Genomic DNA, 26,237 nt, shown 5'->3' with positions numbered 1-26,237 from the left:
AGAACTCTGTGTGGCATTGACCTGGTCTCTAATCTTAGCTGCTGTTAAGCTGCGATTTCTGAGGCTGGTGACTCGAATAAACTTCTCCTCAGAAGCAGAGGTGACTCTTGGTCTTCCTTTCCTGGGGCGGTCCTCATGTGAGCCAGTTTCTTTGTAGCGCTTGATGGTTTTTGCCACTGCACTTGGGGACACTTTCAAAGTTTTCCCAATTTTTCAGGCTGACTGACCTTCATTTCTTAAAGTAATGATGGCCACTCGTTTTTCTTTACTTACAATTTGTATTATGGCAAGAAAAAAGCAGGTAACAGTCTATTCAGTAGGACTATCAGCTGTGTATCCACCAGACTTCTGCACAACGCAACTGATGGTCCCAACCCCATTTTTAAGGCAAGAAACCCCACTTATTAAACCTGACAGGGCACACCTGTGAGGTGAAAACAATTTCCGGTGACTATCTTGAAGCTCTTCAAGAGAATGCCAAGAGTGTGCAAAGCAGTAATCAAAGCAAAAGGTGGCTACTTTGAGGGTATGTGCACACATCCGGATTTCTTGCAGAAATTTCCTGAAGAAAACCGGAAATTTTCTGCAAGAAATCCGCATTTTTTTTTTGCGTTTTTTTTCTGTTTTTTTCACTTTTTTTTAGCATTCTGCAAGCGTAATTAGCTTGCAGAATGCTAAAGTTTTCCAAGCGATCTGTAGCATCGCTTGGAAAACTGACTGACAGGTTGGTCACACTTGTCAAACATAGTGTTTGACAAGTGTGACCATCTTTTTACTATAGATGCAGCTTATGCAGCATCTATAGTAAAAGAGAGAATGTTTAAAAATAATTAAAAAAATAAAAAAATGCTTATACTCACCCAGACGATCTCCTCAGCGACGTCCGTTCCTCTTCCTATAGCTGGTGTGTGCGCGCAGGACCTTCCATGACGTCGCGGTCACGTGAGCGGTCACATGACCGCTGACGACCAATCACAAGACAGTGACGTCATCGGCAGGTCCTTCACCGCACACCAGCTACAGGAACCGAAGCGACAGCGTGCAGTGGAGAGGCGGGAAGACATCGAGGGTGAGTATAGGACTATTTTTTATTTTAATTCTTATTTTTTGACCAATTATATGGTGCCCAGTGCGTGGAGGAGAGTCTCCTCTCCTCCACCCTGGGTACCAACCGCACATAATCTGCTTACTTCCCGCATGGTGTGCACAGCCACATGTGGAAAGTAAGTAGATCAATGCACTCCTAGGTGTGCGGAATCCCCTGCAATTCCGCATTTTAATGAACATGTTGCTTTTTTTTCCGCGATGCGATTTTTTCGCGGAAAAAAAGGCTACATTTGCACGAAAAATGCGGAATACACTGAAAATAATGGGAGGCATAGGTTAGCGTTTTTTTCGCGTTTTTATCACGTTTTTATAGCGAAAAAACGCTAAAAAAACGCGAAAAATACTGAACGTGTGCACATGGCCTGAAGAACCTGGAATATAAGACATAATTTCAGTTGTTTCACACTTTTTTGTTAAGTATATAATTCCACATGTGTTAATTCATAGTTTGATGCCTTCAGTGTGAATTTACAATTTTCATAGTCATGAAAATATAGAAAAATCTTTAAATGAGAAGGTGTGTCCAAACTTTTGGTCTGTACTATGTATATATATATATATATATATATATATATATATATATATATATATATATATATATATATATATATGTGTGTATATATATATATATATATATATATATATATATATATATATATATATACACACACATACAGTGGGGAAAATTGGTATTTGATATGCTGCCGAATTTGCAAGTTTTACAACTTACAAAGAATGGAGAAGTCTATAATTTATATCGTAGCACACTACAACTGTGAGAGACAGAATCCTTAAAAAAGATCCAGAAAAGCACATTGTATGAATTTCACATATGGTAATTAATTTGCATTTTATTGCATGAAATAAGTATTTGATACAATAGAAAAACAGAACTTAATATTTGGTACAGAAACATTTGTTTGCAATTACATAGGTCAGACATTTCCTGTAGTTATTGACCAAGTTTACACACACTGCAGCAGGGATTTTGGCCCACTCCTCCATATGGATCTTCTCCAGATCTTTCAGGTTTCGGGGCTGTTGATGGGCACAATTGAGTTTCAGGTACCTCCAAAGATTTTCTATTGGGCTCCTCCCTTCAATATAGAACAGCCGTCCTGTTCCCTTTGCAGAAAATCACCACCAAAATATGATGTTTCCACCCCCATGCTTCACGGTTGGGATTGTGTGTTCTTGAGGTTGTACTCATTGGAGATGGGCGAACCCGAACAGTAAAGTTTGGCATCCTGTGGCAGGTCGGCTCACTTAGCTGCTCCTTAAGGTAGACACAGGCACACGTGGGTTAAAGTCTCTGGGTGGTTTATTGTATCATAAACCCCAAAATGGTAACAGGAAAACAGGCTTTCTGGCTCAAACAGAAATAAAAAGTTTTATAAGCAGTCCTGCACAGCACTTCAGGGCCAACACATATGGCAGCTCTCACAGGAGCGCACAGGGTCCTCTCCCCTCTGTACCAGTCTGTCATCGTAAATTTGTTTACTGTAAACAATATCTATAACCCTGTATGTAACCCCTTCTTATGTACAGCACCATGGAATTAATGGTGTTATATCAATAAATAATAATAATAATCATAGGCGTCCCGCCCATCACTTACTCACCTAAAAACCCACCCATAACATGGCCGCTTAACTCCTTCAGCACATATCATGCTGAAAAGAAACATATTGGTTTCTAGATCACAGAGGAAAGCAGTCTCCGTGACACGTATCCCCCCTCACATATCGTGCCAGTGACCCTGTCACAGTCCGTACCAAACACCTACTATATGGGCACGGACACCAAACATGGTTTCACCAGGAAGTCCATGTTACTGTTCGGGCATGACAGCTCATTTTTTTAAATTAAGTTTTAGGTCTCTGCTCTTAGTGCCTCCGTTTCTTTGAGCTAGACATTACGTCTATATAGCTTCCCATTGCTGGGTATCCATATTCTGGACCCGGTCCTGCTCGGCCCTTATTTACATTTACGTCACTTTGACACATAGTAATGTTTTAATACTAGACATTAGGACCATCCCGACTTGGGTACATTGATGCTGGAGGGATGTCTTTTACACTGCTTTGGACCAAAAAAGGTGCTTACTAAGTGCCCTATGTTATTTATATTTTACTTATGTAAGAGGGTGTGCAGTATTTATATGTATTTTAACCATATGACCGAAGTGTGTTTTGGTTTCCTGGAGGTTTTATCTCAAGGACACCCCCAGGGAGTGGGGAGAGCTATACAATAGGGGAACCAGTGGAAGGCTGTAGGGATATATTTAAGATACAAGGTAAGATATATGCAGAGCCCCAGAGTCCTGGTCGTTGCAGTACTGTTGCTCCGCCACTAAGGGGGGCTATGGTACGTCTGATGGCACTGAAGGGGTTCATCTGACCAGGTATCACATACACCAATACATTTCACAGTCGGGCCTCCAGGGGGAGCTAAGGGTGCTATTCATTAGGCCACTCCTCACACTTTGGTAAAACTGGGGGTCAGGCAGGAAGTTAGAGAGAAAGCTGACTGGGTTGGAACCAGGCAACACCTTGTGGCAGAGGGTGTTGTGGGGGAAGATTCGGTAGGGTCCCTGTCAGGGGTGGGATCCTGACAGAGGCCTGGCAACGAGAGAGAACGTTACGGGACCGTGCCTGCTCAGTATAGCGGCGGTGCCCCAAGAAAGGATAAGAAGCGAGATTTATTGTGCTGAGTGAGAAACGAGATCAAAGCAAGAAGGAGAAACACCAGTAGGAGTCGTGCTGTCAGACCGAGGCAACATCCTACTGAGGCGCAATTTGCCGGTGGCCGGAACGCAGAGGAAGTATAGAACTCCAGGCCATACTTCAAACCTACGGCAGGGCAGTCAGTTACAGGCGGGCTGTCTCAACTATATCACCTACGAAGACATAGGGGGCACACTAGGAGAGGGGCGACTCTAGGGTCCCGGAAGAGCTCCGAGCCTACCCGTCATACGGGTGCGTCCTAACCAGAACATCAGGGAGGGACGGAGGAGAAGAACATCATACGATCGAGTTGTGAGGGAACACGAGAAACAGACACAACAGTTGTGGGGACTATCCCGTAAGCACAGCAGGGGAGGACCACAACACATAGCGCTAGCAGGAAGGCACAGATTTCCACCTGCAAAGGGAACTCTGGAGGTGCCATCGGACCGGCCAGACTTGCGCAGCCTGGTTAACCGTATTCCGGACTGAGGACCCTGAATTCATCAGTAAAGAGGTAAAGAGACTGCACCCCTGTGTCCTTGTGATTGATTGCGTCCTGCACGATAACACCCTCCCATACCTCTACCTACATTGTACGCCCCTCAGCAGGGTCACGGGCCGGGTCTAGCCACCGTGACAACCCCAGAACAGAGACTAAGAGGCCCGGTACCGGGTACCCCTCGGCCCTGCGGCGGTGGGGGCGCTACATATAGTTAAATCATTTGGAAATAGTCCACATACTGGGATGAGTTAGAACACACAAAAAGGGGAAGCACTTCCTGGATAGGGAGTCTCAGACAGAGTTAGGTTCAAAGTCAGTCCACCTACATGCTGCGATCGGCCCTAATAGTACCAAGCTTTTAAACAGCAGGAGGGCACACCAAGAGTCTCGAGTAGATCCATGGACGGTCCGGGGTCAGTGGCCCGGAAGAGGCATTGAAGTCCATGTCGCATTCTCTTGTAAGAGAAGGAAGTCAGGGAAGAGCAAGAAGAAAATGTGGCGAGTCTCAAAAAGCTGGGTTGCCGGACAGGGAGTACCTAGTTGGGGACAGTTCGGGTAGACCGGAGGCAGGACCTTGAGGTGTACTGCTTTATGGGAACATCAAACGCAGGGGGCTCTGCCCCGTACTGTATGCTGTATACGAATGTATCTGAACTGTATAGTAAAACCAAACCTGGTGAACAGAACACAAGCTCTCCTGGTGTGTGTTACTGATCCCGGTCCAAGGACACACATGTAGCAGAGGTGTCCAGCCAAGTGCAGAGTGAGTGCAACAGCACAACATACATGGGAAAAATATCCGTCTAGTAGAGAGGGTGTCAGGGTGAAGAGAAGACAGTGCCGGGTTCACAGCCTCGTTCCTGTGCCCCAATTAACTTATTTACTGTACTTACAATAGGGCATATGTTAATTTTGTTTATATCTTAGGTTTTGTCTTAATAATATAAATATTGCATCCGTGTGCTGTTTATTTTTCGTTGACTTTTTGCTACGAGAAGCTTGGGAAAACTTCATCACGGCTGCTCATAGGCTGCAGCAATCACATGATGTCCCTGACAAAAGAGGAAAGGAGGACACTGGGAGGACAGTGACTGGGAAGAGAAAGCGAGGAGACGGTCTCTAACAGTTCGGGCAGTAAATGACTACTGCAGCCAATCAGTGGCCATTGATTAAATTAAGTGGTCATGTGACATCCCCTGCTGGAAGAGGAAGAGAGTAGATTGGCAGTGGACTTGTGTAGTCTAAGGCCTCTTTCACACTTCAGTCGTTTGTCGTCAGTCACCTCCGACATCGTGACGGATCAACGGATCCGTCAAAAATTTTGGAAAAACGGTTCCAACGGATCCGTTTTTGTGACGGATCAGTTATACTGATCCGTTAAAAAAACAGATCCGTCGGAACCGTTTCATCCGTTTTTGCATCCGTTGGATCTGTTTTTTGACGGATCCGTTTTTTAAAAGGGGAGGATCTCAATGTGATTGGCTACTGGAAACTACTGGAAAACTACACTCACTGGCCACTTTATTAGGTACACCTGTCCAACTTCTTGTTAACACTTAATTTCTAATCAGCCAATCACATGGCGGCAACTCAGTGCATTTAGGCATGTAGACATGGTCAAGACAATCTCCTGCAGTTCAAACCGAGCATCAGTATGGGGAAGAAAGGTGATTTGAGTGCCTTTGAACGTGGCATGGTTGTTGGTGCCAGAAGGGCTGGTCTGAGTATTTCAGAAACTGCTGATCTACTGGGATTTTCACGCACAACCATCTCTAGGGTTTACAGAGAATGGTCCGAAAAAGAAAAAAAATCCAGTGAGCGGCAGTTCTGTGGGCGGAAATGCCTTGTTGATGCCAGAGGTCAGAGGAGAATGGGCAGACTGGTTCGAGCTGATAGAAAGGCAACAGTGACTCAAATCGCCACCCGTTACAACCAAGGTAGGCCTGAGAGCATCTCTGAACGCACAGTGCGTCGAACTTTGAGGCAGATGGGCTACAGCAGCAGAAGACTACACCGGGTACCACTCCTTTCAGCTAAGAACAGGAAACTGAGGCTACAATTTGTACAAGCTCATCGAAATTGGACAGTAGAAGATTGGAAAAACGTTGCTTGGTCTGATGAGTCTCGATTTCTGCTGCGACATTCGGATGGTAGGGTCAGAATTTGGCGTAAACAACATGAAGCATGGATCCATCCTGCCTTGTATGGAGCATCTTTGGGATGTGCAGCCGACAAATCTGCGGCAACTGTGTGATGCCATCATGTCAATATGGACCAAAATCTCTGAGGAATGCTTCCAGCACCTTGTTGAATCTATGCCACGAAGAATTGAGGCAGTTCTGAAGGCAAAAGGGGGTCCAACCCGTTACTAGCATGGTGTACCTAATAAAGTGGCCGGTGAGTGTATGTATACTGTGTATTTACATCACATCTTTGAAAGGGTTTATTAGAGAAAGTGGCAGCGATGGAGCAAGTACTGGCAAACATAGCGAACATATGTGCGGATTTTACTTTTGAGGCAAATCGGTTGGCAGTCATCGTTCGGGACAAGGAGGAGGAAAGCCTGCGGATCCTGCGGCAGCGGCGGAAGAGAAGGCTGTGGATCCATCCCATCACAGCCCAACGCATGACCCGTGGTGTTTATTCAACACTTTACATTGAACTGAGAGAAAACCCTCAGAAGTTCTTCAACTATGTGAGGATGAAGGCTGAAAATTTCGAAATCTTATTGGGTCATGTGGAAGACTGTATACGGAGACGAGACACCCAGATGCGTTTCTCCATATCACCAGCGGAGCGTCTCATGGTGACTATTCGGTAAGTTATTTATTTATTTATTTTTTTTTAATTATTCTCATTCATCAGACTTATAACTGTAATGATGTTTTTTGAAGTTTTTATTAATTATTGTCTTTTCCTTTTGTTAACAGATTCCTTGCAACTGGAGAGTCGTTCTCATAGCTACATTTTCAGTTTAGGCTTGGGATATCCACCATTTCCGGGATCATCAGAGATACCTGCCGGGCACTGTGGGAGTGCTTACAAGCGGAATATATTCCAGAGCCATCACAGGAGAGGTGGCTGGAGATTGCACAAAATTTTCAACAAATATGCCAGTTCCCAAATTGTGTCGGCGCAGTTGATGGGAAACATATAAGGATCGTCAAACCTTCTGGCTCTGGATCAGAATTCTACAATTATAAGAAATACTTTTCAATTGTTTTGATGGCCATAGCCGACGCACACTGTAAGTTCATCGTTGTGGATATCGGTGCGTATGGACGCGCAAATGACTCACAGATTTTTAAAAGTTCACCAATGGGGCGTCGGTTGTACGGAGAGACATTTGATTTTCTGCCTCCCTAGACCTCTCCCTGGAACCACCGGTCCACCGTTACCATTTGTTTGCGTTGGAGATGATGCCTTCCAGCTTTCCCCACATTTGCTTAAACCCTTTGGAAGTAGTGGACTGACCCAGAGGAAGAAAATTTTCAATTACCGTTTAACCAGAGCACGCAGAGTAGTGGAATGTGCTTTTGGCATCCTAACTGCCAAATGGAGAGTGCTACTAACTGCCATTAAACTGCAGACTGAAACTGTCGATGATGTGGTGAAGGCTTGCGTGGTACTTCACAATTTTGTTTTATCAAAAGAACATGTTTCCCTGGAGGATAATGTGTCAGAAAGCACCTTGCCGGACTACCACAACACAACTTTTCGCAGTCCAGTAGCAGTCTCCAGAATGCGGGACAAGTTTGCAGACTACTTCATGTCTCCTGCAGGATCAGTTGACTGGCAGTATGAAATGGTGTAAAAAAATTTTTTTTCAAACTTGTAAAAATACCATTTTTTTTTTTGGTTAACCTTGCAGTATTTTGTATGTTTTGTACCGGTACCCTTTAAACATTTTGTAATGTTTACTATTACCATAACCTTGGTGGTTTTAATACAGTTTTTTTTTTTTTAAAAAAGAGAGACAATAAAATTGTTTTTAAACCACAAAAAGTTTTATTTATTTACACAAATTTTTTAAAGGTTCTCATAATTTGGGGTGGAGATAGTAGCGGAGGGGCTGACAGGGCGGGCCACGTCGATAGGGGGGGACAGGACATCACGGGGAGGAACAGAAGTGGAATGGGTGGTGAAAACACGAGGTTGGGAAGGGAGTTGAGGTACAGATGTGGTTTGTGGGAGGTATGGTGAAGGTGTTGGTGGGTTTGGGAACGGTGAAGTTAAAGGGGAAGAATGGAAAGGGGAAGGTAGGAACTGGGAAATACTGAGGGGGGAAGAAAGGTATGGCGAAGGAGTAGAATTAGGATGGACGGGAGGAGGACGGACGGGAGGAGGACGGACGGGAGGAGGACGGACGGGAGGAGGACTGACGGGAGGATAGACGGCGACTTGAGAGGGGAAAGGTGTTGAAACATGAAGGGTGGGTGGAGGGGCTTGGGAAAATGCCTGCACTAGAGCAGTGTGGCAGCCTTGCATCACATGCATCTGCAGGTCAGGAGTTAGATTCTCCAGGTGCCTGAGGACTGACTGAAAAAAGCAGTGTCTTGGTGACTGGTTTGCATCTGATTGCATCCTATCCAGACGACTGCTGAGTTCCAATATGCATTTGTGAAGCATATTGTAACCAGCAGACGTTTGCTCACCCAAAAGCTTGATGGCATTCTGGAAGGCCGCATTCAAATGCAAAAATTCAGGAGCATAGCTCCTTTCCTGACCTCTCTGGCGCTGCCGTCCTGACCCCAAAGGTGGTCTAGATGTTGCGGCAGTGTCAGAGGGGTGGGGTAAAGGGAACTCTAACTCATCACCTGCAGCTTCAAGTGACGAAGTCCACCCTGCTGCTCCAGCGCTGGTGGATTGGGCCGAGGGATTACACAAAAGGGAAGGTGCAGACACAGAAGGGCCGACGTGGTCCCCGGTGGCAGACCCCTGAGGGATCGCTCCAGAGGGGTGCAACTCTGATGCAGGCTCCCGAGTGCTGCAGACAGTACTGTTAAAGAAGAAACAAAAATAAAAAATTAGTATCTTGATATTACAATTGCCCTTGCTGCCCAAAAAAATAGAAGGTTACACATTTTAACAGTTTGACTGAAAACTTGTGGTGTTGAATATTTACCTTCTGCTCAGCAGCGTCGACCGGAGGAACGACAGGGCTCTGGAATGTTTATACCTGCTCCTGCGTCCTCTAGATCCACTCGGGGACTGCATCTCCTTATTGAACTCCCTCTTGAAGCGATCCCTCAGTGACCGCCACCGCACGATTACCCTGTTACCTGGAAAGAGAAAGCAAAAATTGGTTACTATACAACACATTAAATCATGCTAACACACGTTAATGAACTGTGAATACTTACGTGCTAGATCCTGGGCCCCAGCATCGAGTTCCTCCCAGTTATCAATCACAGCATTGCACACTTCCTCCCATAGCCGTCTGTTATGACCCCAATGGCGAGGGTCTCAGAGGTACGTGGAAGTCTGCAGAATACAAAAATCCAGCTCATAGGGCAGTGGTAACTGGGTTGACCATATATCTACTCCTAACGCCAACACTAGAAGTAGCCGGGGATCATTCCTACGTTGATTCTAGATGACACGCTCCAGCCGGAGAATCTAGCTACCCCTAGTAGAGGAAAACAAAAGACCTTTCTTGCCTCCAGAGAAGGGGACCCCAAAGCTGGATAGAAGCCCCCCACAAATAATAACGGTGAGGTAAGAGGAAATGACAAACACAGAAATGAACCAGGTTTAGCACAGAGAGGCCCGCTTACTGATAGCAGAATAAAGAAAGGTAACTTATATGGTCAACAAAAACCCTATCAAAATCCACACTGGAAATTCAAGAACCCCCGAACCGTCTAACGGTCCGGGGGGAGAACACCAGCCCCCTAGAGCTTCCAGCAAAGGTCAGGATATAGATTTGGAACAAGCTGGACAAAAATACAAAACCAAAACAAATAGCAAAAAGCAAAAGGCAGACTTAGCTGATATAACTGGAACCAGGATCAGTAGACAAGAGCACAGCAGACTAGCTCTGATAACTACGTTGCCAGGCATAGAACTGAAGGTCTAGGGAGCTTATATAGCAACACCCCTAACTAACGACCCAGGTGCGGATAAAAGGAATGACAGAAAAACCAGAGTCAAAAAACTAGTAACCACTAGAGGGAGCAAAAAGCAAATTCACAACAGTACCCCCCCCTTAGTGAGGGGTCACCGAACCCTCACCACGACCACCAGGGCGATCAGGATGAGCGGCATGAAAGGCACGAACTAAATCGGCCGCATGAACATCAGAGGCGACCACCCAGGAATTATCCTCCTGACCATAGCCCTTCCACTTGACCAGGTACTGAAGCCTCCGCCTGGAGAGGCGAGAATCCAAGATCTTCTCCACCACGTACTCCAACTCGCCCTCAACCAACACCGGAGCAGGAGGCTCAGCAGAAGGAACTACAGGCACAATGTACCGCCGCAACAAGGACCTATGAAATACATTGTGAATAGCAAACGACACAGGAAGATCCAGACGAAAAGATACAGGATTAAGGATTTCCAATATCTTGTAAGGCCCAATAAAACGAGGTTTAAATTTGGGAGAGGAGACCTTCATAGGAACAAAGCGGGAAGAAAGCCATACCAAATCCCCAACGCGTAGTCGGGGACCCACACCGCGGCGGCGGTTGGCAAAGCGCTGAGCCCTCTCCTGTGACAACTTCAAGTTGTCCACCACATGATTCCAGATCCGCTGCAACCTATCTACCACAGAATCCACCCCAGGACAGTCAGAAGGCTCCACATGACCCGAAGAAAAGCGAGGATGGAAACCAGAGTTGCAGAAAAAAGGCGAAACCAAGGTGGCGGAACTAGCCCGATTATTAAGGGCAAACTCAGCCAACGGCAAGAATGTCACCCAATCGTCCTGATCAGCAGAGACAAAACACCTCAAATAAGCCTCCAAAGTCTGATTGGTTCGCTCCGTCTGTCCATTAGTCTGAGGATGGAAAGCAGACGAAAACGACAAATCAATGCCCATCCTACTACAAAAGGATCGCCAGAACCTAGAAACGAACTGGGATCCTCTGTCTGACACAATATTCTCAGGGATGCCGTGCAAACGAACCACGTTCTGGAAAAACACAGGAACCAGATCGGAAGAGGAAGGCAGCTTAGGCAAAGGAACCAAATGGACCATCTTGGAGAAGCGATCACATATCACCCAGATAACGGACATGCCCTGAGATAGCGGAAGATCAGAAATGAAATCCATGGAGATATGTGTCCAAGGTCTCTTCGGGACAGGCAAGGGCAAGAGCAAACCGCTGGCACGAGAACAGCAAGGCTTAGCTCGAGCACAAGTCCCACAGGACTGCACAAATGACCGCACATCCCTTGACAAGGAAGGCCACCAAAAGGACCTGGCCACCAGATCTCTGGTGCCAAAAATTCCCGGGTGACCTGCCAACACCGAGGAATGAACCTCGGAAATGACTCTGCTGGTCCATTTATCCGGGACAAACAGTCTGTCAGGTGGACAAGACTCAGGCCTATCAGCCTGAAATCTCTGCAACACACGTCGCAGATCCGGAGAAATAGCTGACAAGATAACTCCATCTTTAAGAATACCAACAGGATCAGCGACTCCAGGAGCATCAGGCACAAAGCTCCTAGAAAGAGCATCGGCCTTCACATTCTTTGAACCTGGTAAATACGAGACAACAAAATCAAAGCGGGAGAAAAACAATGACCAGCGGGCCTGTCTCGGATTAAGGCGTTTAGCAGACTCGAGATACATCAGATTTTTGTGATCAGTCAAGACCACCACACGATGCTTAGCACCCTCGAGCCAATGACGCCACTCCTCAAATGCCCATTTCATGGCCAACAACTCCCGATTGCCCACATCATAATTTCGCTCGGCAGGCGAAAACTTCCTGGAGAAAAAGGCACAAGGTTTCATAACAGAGCAACCAGGGCCTCTCTGCGACAAAACGGCCCCTGCTCCAATCTCTGAAGCATCCACCTCAACCTGAAAGGGAAGTGAGACATCGGGCTGGCACAAAACAGGCGCCGAAGTAAACCGGCGCTTCAACTCCTGGAAAGCCTCCACGGCAGCAGGAGCCCAGTTAGCTACATCGGAGCCCTTCTTGGTCATATCCGTCAACGGTTTCACAATGCTAGAAAAATTAGCGATAAAACGACGGTAGAAGTTAGCGAAACCCAAGAACTTCTGAAGACTCTTAACCGACGAGGGCTGAGTCCAATCAAGAATAGCTCGGACCTTGACTGGGTCCATCTCCACAGCAGAAGGGGAAAAAATGAACCCCAAAAAGGGAACCTTCTGTACACCAAAGAGACACTTTGAGCCCTTGACAAACAAAGAATTTTCACGCAAAATTTTAAAGACCAACCTGACCTGCTCCACATGCGAATCCCAATCATCAGAAAAAACCAAAATATCATCCAGATAAACAATCAAAAATTTATCCAGATACTTCCGGAAAATGTCATGCATAAAGGACTGAAAAACTGAAGGCGCATTGGAGAGCCCAAAAGGCATCACCAAGTACTCAAAATGACCTTCGGGCGTATTGAATGCGGTTTTCCATTCATCACCTTGCTTAATGCGCACAAGGTTGTACGCACCACGAAGGTCTATCTTGGTGAACCACTTGGCACCTTTAATCCGGGCAAACAAGTCAGACAACAGCGGTAAAGGATACTGAAATTTGACAGTGATCTTATTTAAAAGCCGATAATCAATACAAGGTCTCAAAGATCCGTCCTTTTTTGCCACAAAAAAGAATCCCGCACCAAGGGGGGAAGAAGACGGACGAATATGTCCTTTCTCCAGAGACTCCTTGATATATGAACGCATAGCGGTATGTTCAGGTACCGACAGATTAAACAGTCTTCCCTTAGGAAACTTACTGCCTGGGATCAAATCTATAGCACAGTCACAGTCCCTATGAGGAGGCAGTGCACTGGACTCAGACTCACTGAAGACATCCTGATAATCAGACAAATACTCCGGAACTTCCGAAGGCGTAGAAGAAGCAATAGACACAGGCAGGGAATCCCCATGAATACCACGACAGCCCCAACTTGAGACTGACATAGCCTTCCAGTCCAGGACTGGATTATGGGTCTGTAACCATGGCAGCCCTAAAACAACCAAATCATGCATTTTATGTAAAACCAGGAAACGTATCACCTCGCGGTGTTCAGGAGTCATGCACATGATAACCTGTGTCCAATACTGCGGTTTATTTGCTGCCAATGGCGTAGCATCAATACCCCTAAGAGGAATAGGATTTTCTAATGGTTCAAGAGTAAAACCACAGTGCTTAGCAAATGACAGATCCATAAGACTCAGGGCAGCACCTGAATCTACAAACGCCATGACAGGATAAGACGACAGTGAGCAATTCAAAGTTACAGACAGAATAAATTTAGGTTGCAAATTACCAACGGTGACAGGACTAACAACCTTAGCTATACGTTTAGAGCATGCTGAGATAACATGTGTAGAATCACCACAGTAGTAGCACAAGCCATTCCGGCGTCTATGAATTTTCCGCTCATTTCTAGTCAGGATTCTATCACATTGCATTAAATCAGGTGTCTGTTCAGACAACACCATGAGGGAATTTGCGGTTTTTCTATCACATTGCACCGAATTAGGTGTCTGTTCAGACAACACCATGAGGGAATTTGCGGTTTTGCGCTCCCGCAACCGCCGGTCAATTTGAATAGCCAGTGCCATAGTATCATTGAGACCTGTGGGAATGGGAAAACCCACCATAACATTCTTAATGGCTTCAGATAGGCCATTTCTAAAATTAGCGGCCAGTGCACACTCGTTCCAATGTGTCAGCACGGACCATTTCCGAAATTTTTGGCAATACACTTCAGCCTCATCCTGCCCCTGAGACATAGCCAGCAAGGCCTTTTCTGCCTGAATCTCAAGATTGGGTTCCTCATAAAGTAAACCGAGCGCCAGAAAAAACGCATCAATATCAGCCAATGCCGGATCTCCTGGCGCCAGCGAAAAAGCCCAATCCTGAGGGTCGCCCCGTAAGAACGAAATAACAATTTTTACTTGCTGAGCAGAGTCTCCAGATGAACAGGGTCTCAGGGACAAAAACAATTTACAATTATTCACAAAATTCCTAAACTTAAACCTGTCTCCGGAAAACAGTTCAGGAATCGGTATTTTAGGTTCTGACCTAGGATTTCTGATAACATAGTCTTGTATGCCCTGCACACGAGTAGCCAGCTGGTCCACACTTGTAATCAAGGTCTGGACATTCATGTCTGCAGCAAGCATAGCCACTCTGAGGTAAAGGGGAAGAAGAAAGAAAAAAAAAAAAAAAAAAACTCAGAATCTTCTTTCTTATAATCCCTCTTCTGCAACGCATTAAACATTTAATACAGGCCTGGCAAACTGTTATGACCCCAATGGCGAGGGTCTCAGAGGAAAGTGGAAGTCTGCAGAATACAAAAATCCAGCTCATAGGGCAGTGGTAACTGGGTTGACCATATATCTACTCCTAACGCCAACACTAGAAGTAGCCGGGGATCATTCCTACGTTGATTCTAGATGACACGCTCCAGCCGGAGAATCTAGCTACCCCTAGTAGAGGAAAACAAAAGACCTTTCTTGCCTCCAGAGAAGGGGACCCCAAAGCTGGATAGAAGCCCCCCACAAATAATAACGGTGAGGTAAGAGGAAATGACAAACACAGAAATGAACCAGGTTTAGCACAGAGAGGCCCGCTTACTGATAGCAGAATAAAGAAAGGTAACTTATATGGTCAACAAAAACCCTATCAAAATCCACACTGGAAATTCAAGAACCCCCGAACCGTCTAACGGTCCGGGGGGAGAACACCAGCCCCCTAGAGCTTCCAGCAAAGGTCAGGATATAGATTTGGAACAAGCTGGACAAAAATACAAAACCAAAACAAATAGCAAAAAGCAAAAGGCAGACTTAGCTGATATAACTGGAACCAGGATCAGTAGACAAGAGCACAGCAGACTAGCTCTGATAACTACGTTGCCAGGCATAGAACTGAAGGTCTAGGGAGCTTATATAGCAACACCCCTAACTAACGACCCAGGTGCGGATAAAAGGAATGACAGAAAAACCAGAGTCAAAAAACTAGTAACCACTAGAGGGAGCAAAAAGCAAATTCACAACAGCCGTCGGGTGACGTACTGGTCAGCATGGCGGCGGTCCGACATCTTCCATAGCGGCTCCCGACTTTGGACCGCTTGGATGAGGGTGTCCACATCTATGCCCTCCTCCTCTTCCTCATCCTGTTCGGGAGCACGCTGTGAAGCCTTTTAAAAAAAATAAATAAAAAGGGAAAGATTATAACACATGAATTTTACAGTTTGCTAAACACCAAACCAAAAAAGGAACTTACTCTTCGGTGACTGCCGCGCCTAGCATTCCGACGACTATGGGAGGTGCTTTGAGAAACTCTACGTCGAGGCCCGGATTGTGAAGACTAATAAAAAAAAATAAATACATAATAAATAAATTATGTGCTTGGATGGAGGCATATGTACTGTGTGTGTGCTGTGCTGAATGTTTGTGTTGAGTGTAGTGTGTTTTATGTGAGGATCTGTCTCTGCAAAACTTACACTATGCGCTCCCGCTCCGCTCATTTCTCCACCCTGCCCGTCTCCTTCATGAAGCTCCTCTGCTTCATCTTCCTGTGAAAACAGAATAAATGCATATAGGGTTCAAAAACATTAACAGAGATGTACCCAAAAAAATTTAGGAATAAAAAAAAAACCTCAGGTGGCTGACGATGTGAGGGGGGGCTCTCAGATGAAGACATTCTGCCTGACTCTGTCTTGGTCCCTAGTCCCTTGGTCCCTAGAATCTGCAAGTATAAAGAGAGTTATAAGCTACTATACAAAAGGATAGACGCAGCTTTTCGGGACTTTATACTTACATGTTTTCAAAACTTTGTGGGGTCTGCCTGCGTCGTCTTGGTCCCTAGTTCCTTGGTCCCTAGAATCTGCAAGTATAAAGACAGTTCTAAGCTACTATAAAGTGGCGTAACTACAAAGTTATGGGCCCCGGTGCGAACTTCCAAATGGGGCCCCCCCGCCAACATATTTTCCACCCAAATCCACATCCTGCCCATCCATCTCCGCATTCTGCCCATCCGACTCCGCATTCTGCCCATCCATATCACATTCTGGTCCTCTCTCCACATCTCACCAGAACAGCAGGAACACGAAATCTGCTGCAGGTTGATAACAGAGAACACGAGCAGCACACAACCAGGACTGAGCTGCTGAGAGCTGAAGGACCTGTGGTGACGTCATCGTCATGTGATCAGGAGGCGGAGCTGATAAATGCTGAAAGCTCTATGATAGTGATGACGTCACCACTGGATCTTCAGCTCTTTATTTCAGATCAGGCGTCGGCTGCATGTTGGTAAACCTACCCACCCCCTCGTCCAGAGACAGTTTCAACCTTATACAAAAAATTCCCTCATTCAAAGTTAAAATACCAATACCCAAAAATGCTAATTATGGTTACCCTAGTTATAACCAGCTAACATTTTGTATACCAAAGGTTTGCATTCTGCATTTATATATAGAACCTCAAACACCTTTATTGAATGTAGACCAGTTTTAAATTTATATTGAAATCATACTACGGACAGTTTTTGTGTAATTTTTATTACAAATTTTTTTTCTTTTTCTTTTTTTTTGGTTGGAAAGTAGGAGCTACACTGCTCTTTATGTGAAATACCAGTACAGTATGTTAATGTATTAAAATTAATCACCAAAAAATGCAGAACATGCAGCATTTAGAAACATACACACACACACACACGTCACATCACAGCCATTAAAAATACCAGCACAGTATGAAAAATAAAAAACGTAAGGCAGGCAGGCGGTCTGGCACACATCACACGGCATACACACACACGCTGGATGGCAGTACTCACATAGCAGTCTCTGGCAGGGTCTCTCTTGCTAGCGGGTATGTCTCTCTGGCAGGGTATGTCTCGCTGGCAGGATCTCTCTCTCGCTGGCAGGATCTCTCTCTCGCTGGCAGGATCTCTCTCGCTGGCAGGATCTCTCTTGCTGGCAGGATGTCTCTTGCTGGCAGGATGTCTCTTGCTGTCTTGCTGGCAGAATCTGTGTTCTCTCTTGATGGCACATTGAAAAATGAGGCCCACCTGTACTGTTTATATAGTTTTGGGGTTGTCTAGGAAAAGTAGCAACTTTTTGGAGCATGCTCAGTTGAAAAAAACGGATTGGAGCGACGGATCCGCAAAAAAACGGATCGCGACGGATCCGTCGCCCATAGGCGCCCATTCTATAAAATAAGGGACGCGACAGATCCGTCGCGGACCGTTAATTAGGCGGCGACAAAAAACGTTACAAAGTCCGTCGATGTCTAGACAACGTCCGCCAAATTTCGACGGATCCGTCGTATGATGGATAGAACGGATGGCCATCCGTTACAATCCGTCGCTAATGCAAGTCTATGGGGGAAAAAACGGATCCGTCGAAAAAAAAACGGATCCGTTTTTTGAGGAAAATGGCGGTTTGAGACTGATGTCAAAAAACTGAAGTGTGAAAGAGGCCTAAGCCGGAAAAGACCGTCTCCTAACTCTCTCTTCACCATGAGCTTCCTTGCTTCTTTTTCTGGCAAGGGACATCACTTGACCTCTGCAGCCAATCTGAGACAATTGATTTCTTTTTTAAATTAAAGACCTCCTGAGGCTCATTTTTTAAATAAAAAAAAAAATAGGAAAAAACAGCTTTAAAGAGCCTTACAAAAAGACTAGGGATGTTAGCCCAGCCAGGGACCCCTCTGCAGACAGCTGTTTTGCAGTGCTTTCCCTTCATCAGTATAAGAAGGCATATCCTACTAATAAGCCATAATTGACATTGGGAGAAAATCTTTTTAAAGATAACCAGTGAGCTTTTTGGATATGTCTTATTTCTTATTCGGAAAATACTTGCATTCACCAGTTTAGAATAAAAAAAAAACCTGGAACAGCTTTTCTTAACACCTTGTGCTGTTCCTCTAGCATTCCTCCTGCAAAGGTATATATTAAGATAGTGAAGTCGGCAGTGCTGGCAGATTATCTTTGCCACATATACTATATACCGGCAGGCTTCCTGAAACATTGGGTTTTGTATCTGACTTCTACTATTTTACATTATTTATTATATTTGAACTTCTCGCTCCATAAAACGCTGCGCATGATGTGTCCCATATGTGAGTATATGTATTTAACTATGAATAGGAGAAGAAATACATTCCTGTAGATTAGAAAGAAGTCATAAACTAGCAGACATTTTCATTCACTGACCTATATTTAGATTTGCAAATAGAAAGTAATGTATGAAAAGCACAATGTGGCAGAGGAAGGTGGAATCTTGCTGAATGATATGATTACGCTCAGCATTCTTGCGTGTGTGTTCGGCCACACAGGAATAAAGACTTAGTATATTTTTAACACCAGCTGAGATCTGGAAATCTGTTTGTGTAACTTTGTCCTGGATTCACGCAACTGCTCGGGCTCATTTGTTAACTGTAATATACAACTTACCACTAACAGCTTCTGGTATGCTGCTGCTTGATATACACAGTTTTACACCAATCATATTGTGAGTTTATACAGAAAAAAGTCTCTATATATGTTTTACATAATGAAAGCTTTAGACGGTCAAGGTCATCACTATGACTTTGAGAGTAGATGGGGCAGATCAACCACCTCCCAAATGCCAGTACTGCATATTTTAGTACCTACTGTGATCCTGAAAGAACGATTCACCAAGTAGTCATCTCGACATATATATATAGATAGATAGATAGGTAGATAGATAGATAGATAACTATCTTGCCTGGCAGATATATTATTAGGAAATAAACTTAGAATTGTAATCATTATTAAATAGTTTAGGCTATGTGCACACGATGCGGATTTACTGCGGATCCGCAGCATTTTTTTCTGCACAGAAACGCTGCAGATCCGCACTGTGATGTGCAGTACAATGTAAATTAATAGAAAAAAAAATGCTGTGCTAATGGTGCGGAAAATGCCGCATGGAAAACTCTGCGGATCAAAAGAAGGAGCTTGTCACTTCTTTTGTGCGGATCTGCAGCGTTTCTGCACCCTTCCATTATAGAAATCCACAGGGGTAAAAAACGCATGAAATCCGCACAAAATCCGCAGTAGATCCGCACAAAATCCGCATAAAAAAAGTTTCAAATCTGCTTCTGCTTTTTCTGCCAGGAGATGCAGATTTTGTGCAGAAAATTCTGCACCCAAATCCGCAACGTGTGCAATAGCCTTAACCTCCTTCATGTCTAGCATATTTAGCACTTAGTAGAGAACCTTTGGCTGTTATGACCTGCTACATACATGATGCCTAACCAGACACTAGGTTCTGGCACCGTTCCTGAGAAATCTTAGTCCATTTCTCATGGGCAATGGTCTCCAGTAGGGTTGAGCGACCTTTACATTTATAGGATCGGGTCGGGTTTCACGAAACGCGACTTTTTCAAATGTCGGGTCGAGTGAAATCGGCCGATCCTATAAAAAAGTCGGGGTCGGGGTCGGCCGAAACTCGAAACCCAATGCAGTGCATTGGGTTTCCAATGGTTCCCAGGGTCTGAAGGAGCGGAAACTCTCCTTCAGGTCCTGGGATCCATATTTAAGTGTAAAATAAAGAATTAAAATAAAAAATATCGCCATACTTACCATCTGATGCGCCCTGGTACTAAGCGGGAACCTTCCTTCCTTAGAATCAGCCTTCCAGGACCTTGCGGTGACGTCGCGGCTTGTGATTGGTCGCGCGGCCGCCCATGTGACCGCTCGCGCGACCAATCACAAGCCGCGACGTCACCGTGACGTCACCGAAGGTCCTGGAAGGGCTGATTCTTAGGAAGGAAGGCTGCCGGAAAGAAGCCGAGGGTGAGTATATTCCTATTAGGTATATACTCACCCTCGGACGCGCCCTGCTTCTTTCCGGCAGCCTTCCTTCCTAAGAATCAGCCCTTCCAGGACCCTCGGTGACGTCACGGTGACGTCGCGGCTTGTGATTGGTCACGCGAGCGGTCACATGGGCGGCCGCGCGACCAATCACAAGCCGCGACGTCACCGCGACGTCACCGCAAGGTCCTGGAAGGCTGATTCTAAGGAAGGAAGGTTCCCGCTTAGTACCAGGGCGCATCAGATGGTAAGTATAGCGATATTTTTTATTTTAATTCTTTATTTTACACTTAAATCTGAATTCCGATACCAATTCCCGATATCTTAAACATATCGGGAATCGGTATCGGAATTCCGATTCCAGATTCAGAAGATCGCCGACTTCATGGCCGACCCCACACAGGGGTCGGGTCGGGTTTCATGAAACCCGACTTTGCCAAAAGTCGGCGACTTCTGAAAATTGCCGACCCGTTTCGCTCAACCCTAGTCTCCAGTTCATCTTTATACTGCAACCACCTGTTTAAATCCTACCAAACATTTTCTATGGCATGCAGTTCTTGTAACTGTAATGGCCACAACAGAATCTTCCAGGGCTTCATCTGTAACCAAGCCTTGGTGGTGTGTATGCTAAGCTTGGGATAATTGTTATGCTGGAAGGTCCAATAATGCCCAAGCTTCAGATTACTCACAGAAGACAAGACATTTTCTCCTAAGAATATTGATTGAATCCATCTTGCCCTTGATACACTGCAGGTTTGTCAGAGAAAGCAAAGGCACGTCAGAGCATCACCAAGCCACCACCATGTTTCACTGTATTAATCCCCGAGCCATTGCCATGCTTCACTGTAGGCAGGGTGTTATGTATCATTCTTCCTCATCCAGACATATTGAGGATCCATAGGCCTGAAAAGTTTCAGTTTTGTTTAATAGCTCCACAAAACAGAATCACAAAACTTCTGTGGCTCATTTATATGGATTTGAGCATATTGTGCTTTAGGGTCAATAGAGGTGATGTCTTGGAGCTTTTGCATGGAGACCACCAGTGGTTACTCTGCTCCTTACTGTTTAAATTGAAAAATCTTGTAGGAACATGTTCACACTAAATATGCTTGAGTCCCCGTGGCTGCATGTTTTACTGCTGTTAGACAGCCACAATGCATGGGGATTTCCTAAGAAACAGGCAATCACTGTATGTGTTGCGGCTGTGTAACTGCCACAAATCATGCAGCTGTGAGGACTTGACCATATTTTTTTAACACGCCCGAGATAACACCTGAGCATACTCACGATATCCAAGCACACTCGCTCATCACTAGTACTTAGTAAACATTGTTTTTGATTAAAAAAATCATTAAAGCCACCCCACAGCGTCAAGCTGTGCACCAATTGGGACAGTCCTATCCTCTAAGGCTACGTTCACACTTGCGGCTAGCGCCGCAGCGTCGGGCGCCGCAGCGGCGCCGCATGCATCATGCGCCCCTATATTTAACATGGGGGCGCATGGACATGCGGTGCACTTGCTTTTTGCGCCGCATGCGTCCCTGCGGCGCCCGCGTCGGGGCGCAGAGGACGCAGCAAGTTGCATTTTTGCTGCGTCCAAAATCAATGGAAAAAAGGACGCATGCGGCGCAAAAAGCAGCGTTGTGCATGTGTTCACATTTGCGCTGTGCGGTGCGGCGGCGACGCTGCGGCGCACACCGCAAATGTGAACGTAGCCTAATATTAAATCCTCACCTTTTTTCAGACAACCTCAATGTAGATGGAAGCAGAGAAGGTTTGGGACGTCAAGGGAAACTATGTAGATGAAATGCCTATCTAAAAAAAGAGGAGCTACACCCCTGTTTGTACTACAAAGTACAAGAAACTTCAGCAAAACCCAAGAAATTTGCCAGAGCATAAGTCGGTATACATGCAATGGTGAAATGTTTTTTATGTTTTTGCGATCCCAATTTTTTTATTATTATTATTATTATTAGAATTATCTACATTGAACAAGAATATAAACACAAAACTTTTGTTTTTGCTGCCATTTTTTTAGCTGAACGCACAGGCCTTTTTCTCTCAAATATTGTTCACAAATTTGTCTAAATTTATGCTAGTGAGCATTTCTCCTTTGCCAAGACAATCCATTCGCCTCACAGTTGTGGCATATCAAAATGCTGACAGCATGATTATTCCACAGGCGTGCCTTGGGCTGATCACAATAAAAGGCCACTCTAAAATGTGCAGTTTTATCAATGCCAGAGATATCGTAAGTCTTGAGGGAGCGTGCAATTGGCTTGCTGACTGCAGCAATGTCCACCAGAGCTGTTGCCCGTGAATTGAATGTTCATTCCTCTACCATAAGCCGTCTCCAAAGACATTTCAGGGAATTTGGGAGTACATCTAACTGATCTCACAATCGAAGACTACGTGTAACCACACCAGCCCAGGACCTCAACATCAAGCATCTTCACATCCAAGATCATCTGAGACCACCCACCTGGACATTTGCGGCAACAATCGGTTTGCATAACCTAAGAATTTTTGACACTATCTCCACTTTGCACTGACGAGGGGCAGTACCCCAAAACACAGTGTCTGCAAATTGAGATTCTGGTTTGGCTTTTATCCTAAGTCATGTGACACGACTTGTTAAAGGGTCGACATTGACTGTTAGGATTCCTACTTCCAATAGGTGGCACTAGAGTTCTAGTCCTCTTCCTCTCTGAAGAGACAATTTGCACAAACTGTCAGGAACCAACTCAGGAAAGTCCATCTGCATAAGAGTCATCCTCATCAGGGTCTGCACCTGACTGCATTTCGTCGCCGTAATCGACTTGAGTGGACAAATGCTCACATTCGCTGGCTTCTGGAACATTGGAGAGGTGTTCTCTTCATGGATGAAATCCGGTTTTCACTGTACAGGATAGATGGCGTCGTGTGGGTGAGCTGTTTGTTGATGTCAATGTCATGGATCCAGTGGCCCATGGTGGCGTTATGGTATGGGCAGGCGTATGTTATGGACAACAAACACAGGTGCATGCTATTGATGCCTTTTTGAATGCACAGAGATACCGTCACAAGATTCTGAGGTCCATTGTTGCGCCATTCATCCATGACCATCACCTCATGTTGCCGAATAATAACGCATTGCCCCATGTTGCAAGTATCTGTACACAATTCCTCGAAGCTGAAAACATCCCAGTTCTCGGATGGCCAGCATACTCATTGAACATGTCACCCATTGAGCAATTTCTCACAGCCAGTGAAGAGGAGTGGACCAGGAATCCACAGACCACAATCAACAAGCCGATCAACTATATGCGAAGGAGATGTGTTGCACTGCATGGGGCAGACAGTGGTCACACCAGATACTGGTTCTCCGCCCCCCCCCCCCCCCCCCGCAACTGACCAACACTATAAAACTACACATTTTAGAATGGCTTTCCACCGTGGCCAGCCTAAAGGGCACCTGTGCAATAAACATGTGTCTAATCAGCATCTTGAAATGCCACAACTGTCATCAGGATGGATTATCTTGGCAAAGGAGAAGTGCTCACTAACACTGATCGAGACAAATTTGTGAACAATATTCGAGAGAAAAAGGCTTTTAGTGTACGTAGAAAAAGTCTGATTTTTGAATGCAGCTAAAAAAAAATGGGAGCAAATATAAGTGTGTATAAGTGAGTGTTGCATTCATATTTTTGTTCAGTGTACTTATTACTTATAAATTGTTAAATTTGGAGAAACCACTTCTTATATAGTTGTGTTGATTGTTTAGCTAGTCACATGATTCTTCGTTTGATTGGTTTATTTCAAAAAACAGAAAGTTTGCTATTTTGCTAATAAACTGCAGTGGGAGTTGAATAATTTTGATTGCAACTGCAGTAATTGTAAGTTAATAGATATCCCCTAAACTTTTGATGGTGAGGAGGGTCAAAATCTTATGGTAAAGCAGAAGCAGTTTCTTTTTAATTTATTTTCTTGGAACAGCGGTTTTCCAAAATTGTAAAATTCAATCATATGCCAGAGCAGAAGACCATTTGTAATTAAAATTGGTTTGTTAATGCGCATTTCAATAGCAATGCTTGTACTGATCCATTGCTTTACTAATCCTCATAACTTGGCATCTACCATTATTAAAGCATTTGCATCTGTAATGCACTTGGCTACGTGGGATCCCATTGCCACAAATAATATCGCTGACCATAAAAAAATGTAATTATCTTTATTTATAATGTGATTTATTAGAACATGATTGAAAACTGAAAAGGTACACAAACAAGACACTGTGCTGAACCACAAAGGACTAATTGCAGAATGCCACAACGTGACAGAATAAGGTACAGAGCAAATAGGTCAAATATATTAGGTGCTAAAAATGCCCAAAACCCAAACATCACAGTAACAAGATAAAAGAGATAGGACAATTTTTCTCAAATGAACACTCCTGGGAATAGAAATGTAAAAATAGACATATACCTCTATATCAGAACGTTTCACCCACCAAACCTGATGCACGTATCACAAAAAAAGGCACACATTTTTGGGCAGTGGTGGCAATTTTTTGTATCTGGTGAATCAAGGACAGAATTATTATTTCTCTTTTAATCCAGGGATATACACCTCCGACGGGCTGTTACTTGGTTTCCCAGCTACAAAACTTGTCAGCCACTAACATCGAGGACGAAGTTTACAATTAATCTGTAATAATAATGAGCTGCTGTTACTTTTATCAAGCCGCTGCTTGTTCTCCGCACTTTGGATGAATGCTAGTTGCACCACGTGTGCTATGTGGAATCCCAGTCTATGTAATTTCAGCCTGGAATGGCGGGGATGTATGTGATATGCATACTCCTGGGCAGAAGCCATCTAGTGGGCTTGGTCTCGCTTCTTATACCTGTATGGACGGCCGTGTCTTTAGATGGGGCACGGCCTTGCTCAATACAAGTGTATGGAGGAAGGCTGTGCCCACTAGATGGGTTCTGCCCAGGAGTATGCATAATGTACAAATCGCCACCGATCCCAGGTCAGAAACTGACAAATCCTCGCAGTGCACATTGCGTGTGCTGGGGAGATTAACAAGTCTGCAGTCACACAGAGTGACTGCAGACTTATCAATTTAGACCGGACATTCCCTTTAATAAAGCTTGAAAATCAGCTCCAGTGAGCTGATGATATAATCTGGGAAATGCCAGCAAATATACACTGATCAGTCAGAACATAATCCAATGACAGGTGAAGTGAATAACATTTATTATCTTCTTTTAATGGAACCAGTCAAGGTTTGGGATTTACTTTGCAGGGAGTGAACATTTCTTTATGTTTAGCTGACGAATTGGAGGCAGGAAAAAAATAGCAATCATAAGGATCTGAGTGACTTTGGCAATGGCTACATTTTAATGACTAGGTCTATCTCCAAAATTGCAAATGTTCGCCATACGCAGTGGTTAGTGCCTCTCAAAAGCGGTCCAAGGAAGGACAAGGAGTAAACAGGAGACAGGGTTCTAGGGTCCAAGACTCATTAAATGTGTATGTACGTCAAAGGCTAGCTTGTCCTATCACACAGAAGAGCTACTACAGTGCAAAGTACTGAAATTTGTTGCCAGATACCACAGGACACCTTCAGAGGTTTGTGGAGTCCATGCCTCCAATGGTCTTGACTGGACAAGGGAAGATGTTAATGTTATGGCTGATCATAGTTAATAAGGAAGCCTTCTTTGAGACTTTGGACTCAGAATAGAAAGAAGCTGGAAGAGTCAGTGAAGCTTACTAATGTTTAGTCTATGAGAAAACCTCCAATGATTTATTACGTCAAACTATTAACCATTAGATTACTAGTGGCATTAGATAAGTATTAGTACCTTTTTTTAGAATATTATTTATATATTTCAACTTCAGCAAAGAAACCATGCAGCATGT

At 44.7% G+C, this 26,237-nt stretch overlaps 3 protein-coding genes across 3 annotated transcripts in view; 1 reads left to right on the top strand and 2 right to left on the bottom strand.

Moving 5' to 3' along the window:
• The window catches only part of STARD13 (StAR related lipid transfer domain containing 13), a 530,489-nt gene that overhangs the window by 284,817 nt on the left and 219,435 nt on the right, over positions 1-26,237 (bottom strand). The gene's annotated exons all lie outside the window — the stretch shown is intronic.
• LOC143818543 (uncharacterized) lies at positions 6,754-7,588 on the top strand. The gene is made up of 2 exons (XM_077299823.1): positions 6,754-7,155; positions 7,269-7,588. The coding sequence occupies exons 1-2, from the start codon at positions 6,803-6,805 to the stop codon at positions 7,297-7,299; spliced, it is 384 nt and encodes a 127-aa protein (XP_077155938.1). The 5' UTR covers positions 6,754-6,802; the 3' UTR covers positions 7,300-7,588.
• Positions 7,313-17,378, bottom strand: LOC143817577 (uncharacterized). Its single transcript, XM_077299070.1, has 9 exons — positions 16,314-17,378; positions 16,152-16,241; positions 15,997-16,068; positions 15,777-15,860; positions 15,545-15,690; positions 9,702-9,778; positions 9,464-9,620; positions 8,718-9,337; positions 7,313-7,317 (listed from the first exon to the last, which is right to left on the bottom strand). The coding sequence occupies exons 2-9, from the start codon at positions 16,194-16,196 to the stop codon at positions 7,313-7,315; spliced, it is 1,206 nt and encodes a 401-aa protein (XP_077155185.1). The 5' UTR covers positions 16,197-16,241; positions 16,314-17,378.

The sequence above is a fragment of the Ranitomeya variabilis genome, chromosome 3, assembly GCF_051348905.1.
Source record: "Ranitomeya variabilis isolate aRanVar5 chromosome 3, aRanVar5.hap1, whole genome shotgun sequence".
In the NCBI taxonomy this organism is placed as follows: domain Eukaryota; kingdom Metazoa; phylum Chordata; class Amphibia; order Anura; family Dendrobatidae; genus Ranitomeya; species Ranitomeya variabilis.
This window is presented reverse-complemented; position numbering and strand designations above follow the sequence as displayed.

Excerpts from the sequence above, each read along its gene's own strand:
- LOC143818543 (XM_077299823.1), top strand. The coding sequence starts at position 6,803 with ATGGAGCAAGTACTGGCAAACATAGCGAACATATGTGCGGATTTTACT. Across the intron at positions 7,156-7,268 it reads CGTCTCATGGTGACTATTCG|ATTCCTTGCAACTGGAGAGT; the intron begins GTAAGTTATTTA and ends TTTTGTTAACAG.
- LOC143817577 (XM_077299070.1), bottom strand. The coding sequence starts at position 16,196 with ATGTCTTCATCTGAGAGCCCCCCCTCACATCGTCAGCCACCTGAG. Across the intron at positions 9,779-15,544 it reads TACGTCACCCGACGGCTGTT|ACGGCTATGGGAGGAAGTGT; the intron begins GTGAATTTGCTT and ends GGGTCATAACAG. Across the intron at positions 9,338-9,463 it reads TCGACGCTGCTGAGCAGAAG|TACTGTCTGCAGCACTCGGG; the intron begins GTAAATATTCAA and ends CTTCTTTAACAG.